This window comes from Hypanus sabinus, chromosome 11 (assembly GCF_030144855.1).
Source record: "Hypanus sabinus isolate sHypSab1 chromosome 11, sHypSab1.hap1, whole genome shotgun sequence".
Lineage (NCBI taxonomy): Eukaryota > Metazoa > Chordata > Chondrichthyes > Myliobatiformes > Dasyatidae > Hypanus > Hypanus sabinus.
In genome coordinates this window covers 71,728,404-71,740,552 of record NC_082716.1, presented here as the reverse complement: position 1 = coordinate 71,740,552, position 12,149 = coordinate 71,728,404, and the positions used below count along the sequence as shown (strand labels likewise).

At 39.2% G+C, this 12,149-nt stretch overlaps 1 protein-coding gene across 2 annotated transcripts; it reads left to right on the top strand.

Moving 5' to 3' along the window:
• The first annotated feature begins 3,472 nt into the window (after positions 1-3,472).
• lhx9 (LIM homeobox 9) lies at positions 3,473-11,899 on the top strand. 2 transcript variants are annotated; one of them, XM_059983632.1, is made up of 5 exons: positions 3,473-3,671; positions 4,424-4,626; positions 5,699-6,054; positions 8,241-8,443; positions 9,560-9,823. In XM_059983632.1, the coding sequence occupies exons 1-5, from the start codon at positions 3,498-3,500 to the stop codon at positions 9,821-9,823; spliced, it is 1,200 nt and encodes a 399-aa protein (XP_059839615.1). In that variant the 5' UTR covers positions 3,473-3,497. The 2 variants fall into 2 exon arrangements, with proteins under 2 accessions (XP_059839615.1, XP_059839614.1); XM_059983631.1 differs by lacking the exon at positions 9,560-9,823 and adding an exon at positions 11,828-11,899 and having other exon boundaries at positions 3,498-3,671.
• The last annotated feature ends 250 nt before the right edge of the window (positions 11,900-12,149 follow it).

The following is a 12,149-nucleotide window of genomic DNA, read 5'->3' as shown; positions in this document are numbered from 1 at the left end:
ATTTATAAGCCATTGATTTCTGTACAAAACGGCTAATTGCATTACTTACAGCAAATAACAGCCCTGCTGTACATAGTATAGCGTGCCAGCAACAAACAAATCACTGCTTATTTCACTTGATTGACTTCATTTTCACATGAAATTGTGCCTTATGAGCTAAACTCTGGCAATCTGGCTAGTGTACGTACCCGCTAAGCAGTGCACACTGCTAATTGAATCTGTTTAAAAATAAAAGCTCCTCCATATAATAAATGTTCATCTTACAGCTGTAACTAAGGGACAAAGAGCGAGCTATCAGTTAATTTACAGGTACGATGCTGGCTACGAGCTTGCATCTTGCTGGGAAATTTAATCTGTATGTTTTGCACGCGATCTAACGGTTGCATGTGAGATCCCAAGGGGACTTGAGAAGAGAAACTCTATAGACAGGAACCCTCATACAGACCGGGATATAGGTGTGATCAAACACTCGGCAGCTGGCCCGGCCAAGACTGGGGCTAAAACAGCTAGTCAGAGGATTTATTCTAAACCAATTAGTTTAAACTCTATATCAGGACAAGCATATGGGGTGTGAGGAAGAGGCAGAGGGAGGCAAAGACAGGGAGAGAAACAAAGACAGAGACGGAGAGCCGTGAGAGGCAGAAATGACAAAAAGTATTAGAGGCAAAATTGAGTTAATCTTGTTAACAAAGTACCTTGTGGTAACTAAGTGCTGGCTTTTGACAACGAGTAAACATTTGGGAATGGGACGCGCTATAGTTTTTAGTAACATAGCCAGTCAACTTGAAATACAGTTAGTAATTTCGCAGAGCACGATTAAATGCTGTTAACGAATAGAACCAGTCTCTGTGTAACAAGGACATGAATGGCCTGTTCTCTTGCCCCAGATCATATCGCATATATTCCTCTGTAAGCTGCACTTCGAAACTCTCAGAGTTCCAATTATATTTTTTTTTGGTAAAGAGGGCGTAATATACCGCATATTCAGAATAATACATTTTAGACGGTAGAATGGGAAGGAGAAGTTCGTGTCTATCTAATCGAATGGTGTGTTAGGGTGCATTTAAAACAAGTGTACCTGTTCAGTTTACCGACAACTTAAAATCGCCAAAGAACGCCCACGGTGTGTGGAAAAAAGATACCGAGTCATGATTAATGCTTAGAACAGTTCTCCTGTTGTGTGTCGCTTATCATTATAAATTGCAAGTGTGAAATGCCACTTCAGTATTCAAAACATTTTCCTGCAGCGGTTTCGAATTGCAACTACAGAGCAACCGCATTAATATCATTCTAGCAGTTGGAAGGTGCGCGGCCGTGACCCCTTCAGCCTCAGGGTGTAAGGAGACAGGGGAAAGGAGGTAGATTCAAACTAGACATTCGTACACTTCACCTCATGATGCAAGGCCATGCTATTCGTGTGCGTTTCAAGCCTTCGCCCTCTCATACGTCACTTTAACTCTAAACTGGATTAAAGATTGATTTCTTTTGCCAAGGATGTGGAAGTTGAGAGGGGGAAATTGGCGCAAGACCTGAAATCCCAGGCGCTAAGGTAACTGATAACATATAGATCTTTGCAGTGGCGTAGGAAGCTAAAGGGACCTGCCATTGCCCACCTTCTGAACACATCTGTGGTCGCACCCTCTTGTAGCGTAGGCTTCTCCAGACGGATGTGGAGGTTTAAACTATAACGTATTATAGGATCAATAAGGCATTGGGGTACGATTTGTTTCAGCGGTCTGTGGAAATGACAGGACTCCTTCCCTTATCACTGCGGGCTTGATCAAATCCCGTACGACAATTGAATCTTTAGGAAGAAATTAATGCTAGTATTGCTAAAGCAGTTCAATTATATGAAATATATAAGTTTATGTTGACTTTAAAGGCACGTGTATTCTCACGCAGGCGCGCAGCGTCTCTAAGAAATTAGCTGAATGAACACCTACACACGCACACACACGCACACACACACACACACACACACACACACACACACACACACACACACACACACTATACCATTAGCAAGAGATATTTTATGACAAATTCCGGTTCTCTTGACCACTGTCCTCTGAACAGTTGGATTTCAAACTTGGAATCAAAGGATAATTGGCTGGGGTCTTTCAGAATAGTTTACTCGGTTTAAAATTCCAACCATTTCAATGGTTGTGGTCAGGGACTTTTCATGAAACAAACTCCTATCAGAAGTCCCAGGCCTCCTCATTAATCCTATGATAAATATCGTGCATTCATAAACGGGGACACATCTCCCTTTGGATAAAAAGGGAAAACTTCAAAACAGAGACAACCCCCTTCCTTTTTCGTGCTGTTTGGCTTCGTGAAATCGGTGCAGTCCAGATTAGTCCTTACTTCCAAAACAGCAGTGTTCCGGCTTGTGGGGCTATTAGAGAGCTATGCGATGACGTGCTAGCTGTGCTGAACGTTTTGCAAGCTCCGTCTGTCCAATGCTGAAAGCGGCCACTGATTTTCACAGTGGAGCTGTCAACCTACGTGACCACATACAATAAAATGCTTTGACTATCGGCACAATACTGACCGGAGAAATGCACGGTGGTTCTGACTTGCTTTCCAGACCCAGATGACCTTTAAATTCATGTTCCTTCACTTGAGGAGCAAGCTAGTCCATTTTGTGCCATACTACCTGCGTTGAATTTTAAATACAGACTTTCGGGCAAAGCACTTTATATCCCTTATACTTTTTAAAGAAGTTTCTGAACTTGTCCAGCTTGGTCTAACTAAATTTTGTTAAAAGCAGTTCTCCATCTTCAACAAGCAAAGATCATGGTTGTTGAATAATGCCGCATTCTCTCCAGAATTATCTGTTTTCGATTTTAGCACAAAAGACACTTCTGTGCAGTTTATATTACTGCTTTCACAAAGCAAAGCAAACATTCAAAAATTGAAATGTATCATCCTATTTAAGAACACCTGTTGCTCCGAAGATAATAAAAAAGAACCTCACAATTCTCGCGTTACCCAATCGGGAAGTCGCGTTAACTAACCACATTGGAAAAGCAAACCCGCCTGGAGTTGTCAATGACCGTCCGTCAATAGCCAATGAAAAGAGTATGACAGGGTTTTGTAATGAAAAGGATTAGGTGGCAGTCTATCGAACTCCTCCTACCAAATTATCCCACTGTGCCCTGGCGAGAGGCAGAGACTAATAGGCAAAAGTGTGAGCTCCCAACCAGTGAGCTACAATCGGATCAGCAAGGACTGGAGCTGAGGAGTCAGGGGAATGCTGCTAAAATCACCCTAACATCCTTGTTTACCCGTTATTTAAAACCAGTCTATAGGGACGACCTCTCTCATAAACCTTGGCATTGTACGGTCCCCCGCAACAGCTAGTGCTGACCAGATTCCCCGCCTGCCGAGGACTTTGACGTGTTGTATTCTCCCCGTTCGAGACTGTCAGTTTATATATTTTTTGTTTTAATTGTCTTGTGGCAGTTTGTCCCATGGTTTAAGTCGGGGTCTGTATGGAAGTACTAAGAGCCAGGTCCGTGGAAGACACGTGTACTTTCCGTCAATCAGCAATGCTTTTTCACGGAATCTCTGGGGGAGAGATCCAGGGAATCATGGAGGAAATGGAAAGGAGATCCAAGTCGGAGTCCCGTCTGGCTAAAGGAGTCCAGATGAACGGAAGAGAAGCGGTAAGAGCGAAAACAGCAACTAGATCGGATTTGTGTTTTTTTTAAACACGGACAACTAATTTGTTTCTTCGCTTCTGAAGTGTTTCCGTGTTAAGAGACTCGGTTAAGTGCATTTTTGTTTTGAAAATATTTCAGTGACATTTACAGAACGTTGTGGCATTAACACTTCGCAGCTACAAAAAAGGATCTTTGTGTCTGCTGGACAATTTGCTCTTGTGACTAAAGATACATATACAGAATAAAATTATAGCAGAAAAATATGCAGATAATCAGTCGCTTTGTGAAAATATGTAGGTACTTACTCAATAGGGTGATTCCACAACATAGTTTTAATAGCTTTATAACCCATCAATTAAGCATCAATACACTGGCCTATTTAACTTTTATTAATGCCGAATGGAAAATTGTATTTACACTAATAGAGATTCGCAAAAGAAAAGTACACTTTACTCAAATGCCCGCCAGTAAGATCTGTTTGAATGATTGCGAATTCCGCCTAAAAGATTTAGCAGAGCAACGTTTACTTTATCCTGTGTTGTACAATTTAAAATAGGATAACTTGTGAAGCTTAACGGCGAAACAGTGGATAGAGTAAATGGAATATAAAATATACTGGTTTACTTCAGTCTTTTATACAATAGTTGGAATCATCCTGATGGCATTCGCTTACTCTTTATCAGTCTTTTCTACACATTTATTTGTGGTGACGTTTCAACTTGACATTAACCGGCTTTTAAAATCTCTGCTTCCAGACCATGCCTTCTATTAATTCGGATAAACCTGCCTTGTGCGCCGGCTGCGGTGGTAAAATAGCTGATAGGTATTACCTGCTGGCTGTAGACAAACAGTGGCATCTAAGATGTCTAAAGTGCTGTGAATGTAAACTCGCTCTGGAGTCGGAATTAACTTGCTTCGCCAAGGACGGCAGCATTTACTGCAAGGAGGATTACTACAGGTAATCAGACACACCTCTTTCAGATTCCGAAAATGAACCGTGCAAATTGTTCTGCACGTGAAGATTACTAACGCTCGACTTAACCCGATCACATTAGGGTCCGGCTTTCTTTGTTGAATTGCAGTAAAGCCGTATTTATTTTCCAGCGAAATACTAACCAGTTCGGTGTTAAAATTCGCGTATAAAGACAGTTCGTTGTTTCTTTGTATTTAAACAGATTCGGAAGTTGGCGCGACCGTCAGTAGACAGCCGCGTTAATCGGGATTTGCCGTTAAAACAGACGTGAAATAATTGCGTCGGATTGACGGGGAAGCTGTGCGTTTTACTTCCTTTGTTGTAGGCCCATGGGAAGAAAGCGACTATGTCAATCGCAACTCTGCTTTTTGTTTACTAATTATGCGGCCATAACTGTACGTTTGCCTGTTGTGGAGAGTTTAAGCCTTACAATAATGAAAAAAAAATCTGGGGTCAGTAGAGTGTTACAACAAACGTCAGCAGGCATAAATGAGTACCTGTTTTAATTATGTGAGGAGGCAACCATGGAACTAATTTTACTTTATAGTTCATAAAAATGATTTTACTAAAATTGAAATGAAATCAGTCAACATTTGTTTCGTAATCTGATGTTTTGTCTGATTGGATCAGTCGGATTTTTGAAGTTAACTGTAAAAATTTGGTGAACACAAAAGAGGAAATTCTCCAAGTAGTGTGGGAAATCCATGCCCCCAAGTTAGCTAATAACTGGTTAATTTGTTATTCAATCCGTTTACCAACACGGGCACATATAGGCATGGATGCACGCGTGCACAGAACAACATCGTACAGGCAGGATTTAACAAGATGAAAAAGAACTCCTGATTTATAAAACAGGACGAATTTGCTGAACTTCTGTAAAAAGAACTCGAGTTCGTGTAGACCATAAAAAAGCCGAAAGTCGTGTTTAAATACTAATTAATCAGAAATACAATAACGTACGACGAATTGTTCCTCGACAGTTTTGAGCTTGGACGTGAATTTTCATCCGGTGCAGAAAGGCATCTATTTCTAAAGGTTGTGTCCTTTGTTTTTGCAGGAGATTTTCTGTGCAACGCTGTTCCCGCTGCCACCTCGGAATATCTGCCTCTGAAATGGTTATGCGAGCCAGGGACTCAGTTTATCATTTGAGTTGTTTCACGTGTACAACTTGCAACAAAACATTAACCACAGGCGATCACTTTGGCATGAAAGATAATTTGGTTTACTGCAGAGTTCACTTCGAGTCCCTGGTGCAAGGAGACTATCACACGCAATTGAACTACACGGAGCTTGCTGCAAAGAGCGGGGGGCTCGGTTTGCCTTACTTCAACGGAACCGGCACCGTTCAGAAAGGACGGCCCAGGAAAAGAAAGAGTCCTGCCCTAGGAGTTGATATCCCAACTTATAACCAAGGTGGGGAAGCTGTTTGTAAAGAAAATATTGTGTTAAAAATAATAATGAAAACGCGTTAAATATTGTGGAAAATACCAGCTGCCAATTTGCTCATAATACAGCTAGCACACGTCAAAAATCCTTTCAACTTTTAAAATTACCTAAACACATACTACCAGAGTAATGTTTCCAATGAGTTCGCAAATCAACAGATAACATCTCAAACGTCCACTTCTAACTTACAACCTACTGCCAAAGAACAATTTAGAAATGCTTCATTTATATAGTTCGTATTATGCAAATACCTCGTGAAAAAAAATCCTTTAAGTGGAACCCGTGTTATCCGTATCAGTTTCTTTCTGGCAAACCTCCGAGGGATTTGTTTTCTTTAACCGATGGAATCTTGTTCTTTTTTTTTCGCGTTTGGTGGGTCAGAAATCGTTGTGCGCATTTCGATTTTTCGTGAATGCAACTGAACATAATTTCATAAATTTCGACAAAAAAAAATAAACGAACATTTTGTAGACGTTCCACACACTGAACCCAATTATATACTAGTTCATTGTGTCCTTTGTAGATATTTCTTAATTGCGATTTTTCTTCAAAGCAGTTTGGCGCGCACGCTAGAGTTTGATGTTCAAATGAATGGAAGAAGAATCACGTAATCTGGAGGTTAATTGTTTTGTGTTAATTAGACGTGACATAGGAATCCCTGGTTTCCAGTCACGCATAAATCACCCCTGCGAGCTCAAAATGCGCTGTAACTTGAAGTACCCTGGCCCTTACATATATATATATTCCTTTGCCGTCAGCATTCATTTTCGACTAAAGTAAAATAATATATCCTTTTAAATATTCGTTATTTTCGTATTGAAGCTTTCTTGCCAGGAAGAAGTGTTTTTTATTCACTTCGGGTAGAACTCACTGTCCACTTCGTATGACAATTATAATATTCATATGAGCTTTTTAACGATGACATGGTAGCAGATTATAATTACTTTTAAAGATGGATTTGAAGATACCTAATACAATCAGAATGTTGTTCAGTAGTTGGTACTAATTTCTGCATACGTACTGTAATTGAAAATTCGAACCACTTATCACGCATGTTATTTTCTATCCAATGAAAATGAAGATGCGCTAAGATTCATCTCATAAACTGCTTAATAACTGCTTAATGAGATTCGTGCGATTCACAGGGACGGAAAACTCTGTTGAGTTCCTGAGTACAGTGTTTGAATTCATTTAGATATAATCTACAGATATAGTTTCCCTCAAAACAAAAAGTTAGTAACTTTAAGAGTTTTTAAAAAATGAAACTGCACCTGGTATTTCTCTAACTAGAAAGGTATCCCTGCTGAACTAATTACTTACGCCCTTCTAGAGACAATAATCTAAAATATTAAGATTAATGTCGAAATCACCCTTGCGCAAACTGGGTAGACGGCCATCACACTGAAATTATACCTAAACGACAAATATAAAATAGTCACATAGAAAGTGAGTTAACATCAATAATTCTACCCATTTACTAAAAAAGTAATAAGCTTTTGACTTGTGGCAAATATAGTTAGAAAGGTATGTGTTTTTAAAATAAGGTTTTATTGATTACAACAACATAATGGCTAGGAAACGCCTTTCAAATTCTAAACAAGGCATCTTCTTGCATTTACTAGAAGTAACGCCGAACTAGTTGGATTAATAAATACAACACACGTTGTGGTAAATACTTTGCGATTGGTAGTTACAATTGCCCTAGCAAAACTTATCAGTGGTGGACGCACTCAGTTAAATTAACTGCTGCAAACGTACTTAACGAAATTGATTCCTCCCAGGGGTTTAGTATCAAACATGTTACTTCACACAAGAACAAGGCTATCGCCTTTTGCGTTAACATTATTTGTAATATAATATTTTAAGGAGAACTTTTCAAAATGTAAAAAAGTTCGGGGGCTTGATAGCATTTTTATAAGTAGAACAGTAGGCTGCTTTAAGAAAATCGAGCTATTGTGGAGCTAACAGAAGCTGTATTACAACTGATAGCGATAACAATTGTATCATTATATTGAAACACAATTTTCAGGGATAAGGGATTAGCGCCATCTAGTGAAGAGGAGCATACGAAAGAACGTGCACACGAGTAGCATATGCAATTCTCGGTGTGAGAGGTAATTAATACACAGCATGGTTGTATTTGTGAATCCTAGGGTGCAACGAAAACGACGCTGACCATTTGGACAGGGAACAGCAATCGTACCCACCAACCCAGAAAACCAAGCGCATGCGCACATCCTTCAAACACCACCAGCTTCGCACCATGAAGTCCTATTTCGCCATAAATCACAACCCTGATGCGAAAGATTTAAAGCAACTTGCTCAGAAAACTGGGCTCACCAAAAGAGTTTTGCAGGTAAGAGACATTCGTATTTATAATCAAGATTTAAGCCCTATTACCCCATCTCTCCTTAATTTTCTATAGCTACCAATGAGAGAACGCTCTCAGTTCAAAGCACTGACACATGAACAGAGTAATAATTAATAGAGACAAATAATTTGGGGAAAAAAGAACAGTTGTGGGGGTGGTATACCACAAAGGTTTACAATTGAGAGTCATTGTCTATGTTTCATCCACTCTTAAATTTATGTTAAGGTTGGTAACACCAGTGTTCCTTTCCGTCCCAGATTGTAAGCACCTTGATTGGTTTTGATCACCCCGAGAAATAGACTCCTGAATATCAAGATATAGTAAACACGTCAATACTTTGGCTTTGAATACATAATTCGGAATAGTTATACCTCAGAACATACCTAAAATGATAATTCTCCAAACTTGCTAACCATTAGAATGAAATACATTTCCAACGGCGCACGCTATTCATTGTTAATTAATATCTGAAAATTAAATAATTGTAGGATCTAATAGCACGATATACATATATGAGCAATGGGAAGTAGCTGCTGACAGACCATTATCACAAAATCAACTCAAGTATGACAGCTAAGAAGTGGGAGCTACTGATTAGTTCCAATGCCCGGATTGATTAACTTTGCGGTAGCGCCCCGGATCACTTGATGGGCTGTGGAACTGAGAGGGGCCGAGGGGTGCGTGTGTGTGTGGGGGGAGGGGGTGTTGTAGAAGCACTCTGGAGAGCTTTTCACCACTTCATCACACACTAACATTGCAATGATGGTGGATGCAACATACGACTCGAATAAACTCATTCTATATTTTTAGTTCTTTACTCGTTAGGTAACAAGTTGATTTGTGTTCAATTGTTATAAACATAACTAGCATTGTCTAGGCGAATCAATGATATTAAATGTTACCAGTTTCTGTTTGCATTGTCACAATCAGCAGCCCCAATCCATTTAATGCTGATCTAGTTAATTGTTAGTTTTAGCTGTTTAAATAATTTATCTATATATCTATCTATCTATTTATCTATATAAAGCAATAATTTGTGGTTTGTGATTAGATAATAGCATCAAAAAATCGGTAAAAAGATTACATGGGATTGGTTTGCAGGTTTGGTTTCAAAACGCAAGAGCCAAATTCAGAAGGAACCTTTTGCGACAGGAGAATGGGGGTGTTGATAAACCTGACGGCACTGCACTGCCCGCCCCGCCCCCAGCAGACAGGTCCGGCGCCGCTCTAAGTCCAAGCAGCACTTCGACCACTTTAACAGACTTGACCAATCCCACTCTGTCAGTAGTGACGTCTGTGACCACTAACCTGGACGTGCACGAATCCGGGAGTCCGTCACAAACTACCTTAACGAACCTTTTCTAATATTTTTAGCAGATTCCTTTACAACAGAACAAAAATCCCTGGGAAGTAAACAAAAACAAGTCCTGTTGTTGTGTAGGATGATTTTGTTAAATAACTGATATGAATATATATATTTTTTGTTTATTGACGAATTCTAGTTTACAACAGTAGAAAAAAAACAGTTTACAAAAAATGTCAATGGACTGTGCAGTGGTGACTGCGCATGCTGGAATATAATTCCATTTCCAATAATATCTTCCTTAAGGCTTCCAGTTTAAAAATTTAAAGATCCATCAATCTTAGATTTTAAGTTTCCCTCCACACTGGTCATGTAAACATTCTTTTCTCTTCCCTCGTGCTGAACGTGCTCATCATTATTAAGGATGCCTCTGCAACTGCAGGGTTGTCGTAGGGAGAGAGAGAGATTAATAAGAAAATGAGCCGAGTTTTAATAGAGCCAATCCCATGCGCACTCACCAGTGAACATCTGTTCAGCCTATGCGTTATTGTCATATGTACCGGTACCAACATTAATAAATAAAACTCGCCAAGATTATAAAATATACCGTTCTTTGGAAGAGCGGAACATGGTACAGGATCTTCTTTTAACCAAGCGGGATCCATCACAGCTTTATCATGTGCCTTATGATATTTCTGAAGAAAGTCTGTGACGTGGTGTAGATTCGTGTTTCCCTTGTTTGGAGAGAGAGAAAGAGAGAGAGAGAGAGAGAGAGAGAGAGAGAGAGAGAGAGAGAGAGAGAGAGAGAGAGAGAGAGAGAGAGAGAGAGAGAGAGAGAGAGAGAGCGAGAGAGAGAGAGAGAGAGAGAGAGCGAGAGAGAGAGAGAGAGAGAGAGAGAGAGAGAGAGAGAGAGAGAGAGAGAGAGAGAAAATCAATGCCCTTCTGACACCTCACAAGTTTTGTATTGTTACCTCTTTTTCTGAAAACCTTTTTTTGGGAAAACTGTTAAAAACGGCATTTGCATTTGTCCTCGAAGGCAAATATGAACACTGTCTCACTAGAGTAGTTGGTATTCCCGATGTTAAGTGCTGAAAAGTACGTTCGAGGTTCTTCTGTTGATCTTCGTGTTTATGATTAGTACAGTAAGTGGTTTAATGAGATTGTGGATGTTACTTTGTTTTAAAATGAATACACTGTACAGGAGCGTTCTCCCCTTAAATATTTATGGACCAAACGTTTGTGATATCTTATTAAAATTGTGTGATTAAAACAGTTTGTTTGATCGTTTTCAGTTTAGCCTTATTTCATGCGGCGTTTATATTATGAAATCAAATAAGTTCCTCATGCTGTGTCTATGTGAATTGTGTATGGACGAGTGACCTTACGTGTGAAACTCGTTTGAACCAGAAAAATTCGGTAATAATACAAAAAGTGGATGTAGAGACATTACACCATTTAAAATAAATAAATCAGGATCTAAACATTTTATCCGTTCAAGCAGAAAGCACTAATGTTATAAAAAGTGCCTGGAATGAATGAAAACACAACACACGAAGCTTCTTTCTGAAGTTATAGATTGTATGTTTGTACCAGCATTACTTTTCAACGATCTCTATTTTTTCAATTGTCTATTTACGACTCTAAAATGGCCACTTATTTGAAATAAATGAAAGATGTTTCAGGGACAAAAACATAGGAAACAAACTGTGCTTTACATAGCGAAAGAAACACGACTGTATATAATCAGGAAGAAAGTGTGCAAGTAAGGTCAGGTTGTTGATAAGAGACACCCAAAATGGATTAGAATTTAAATACTCGCTCCAGTAGGGTAGGGACGCCACAAGTTTTTTTTTAAAAAAGGGGAAGCTAACTCAACAGGAAACTATACAAATTCAGGGAAAACTAATGCCAAAACAGTCAAAGTCCAAACAATGTAAATTTACATTTTTCAAAATAGTTTTTTCAAGAAACGTTAGAAATATTTTCCATGTAAAAACATAACAAAAAGACCCCGAAAGGACAGGTTGCTCTGTAGTTTAATAAACTGTTACTATGATTTCTTTCAGGGAGAACAAATCTTGGGGCATTACAGCCACACTTCCCGACGTTTGAAAATTCCCTAGGTATTTTAAGAAGGGGGAAGGTTGATCGGAATTCAACATCAGTGAAGACAAAGACTATATTAACACACAATTAAATATCCTAAAACTTTACTCAGATACATAACTACAATAAGACTCCAAAATGTCATTTGCTTGAATGTTTAAGCTAATGTAGGACGCAACGTGTTGTATATTTTTTACTTTTAAGCTATCAGTGGACATACATGTAGAGAGAAGATAAAGAATGCGCTGGACTTTGAAAGAATTAGGATGTGGTTAGGACAGG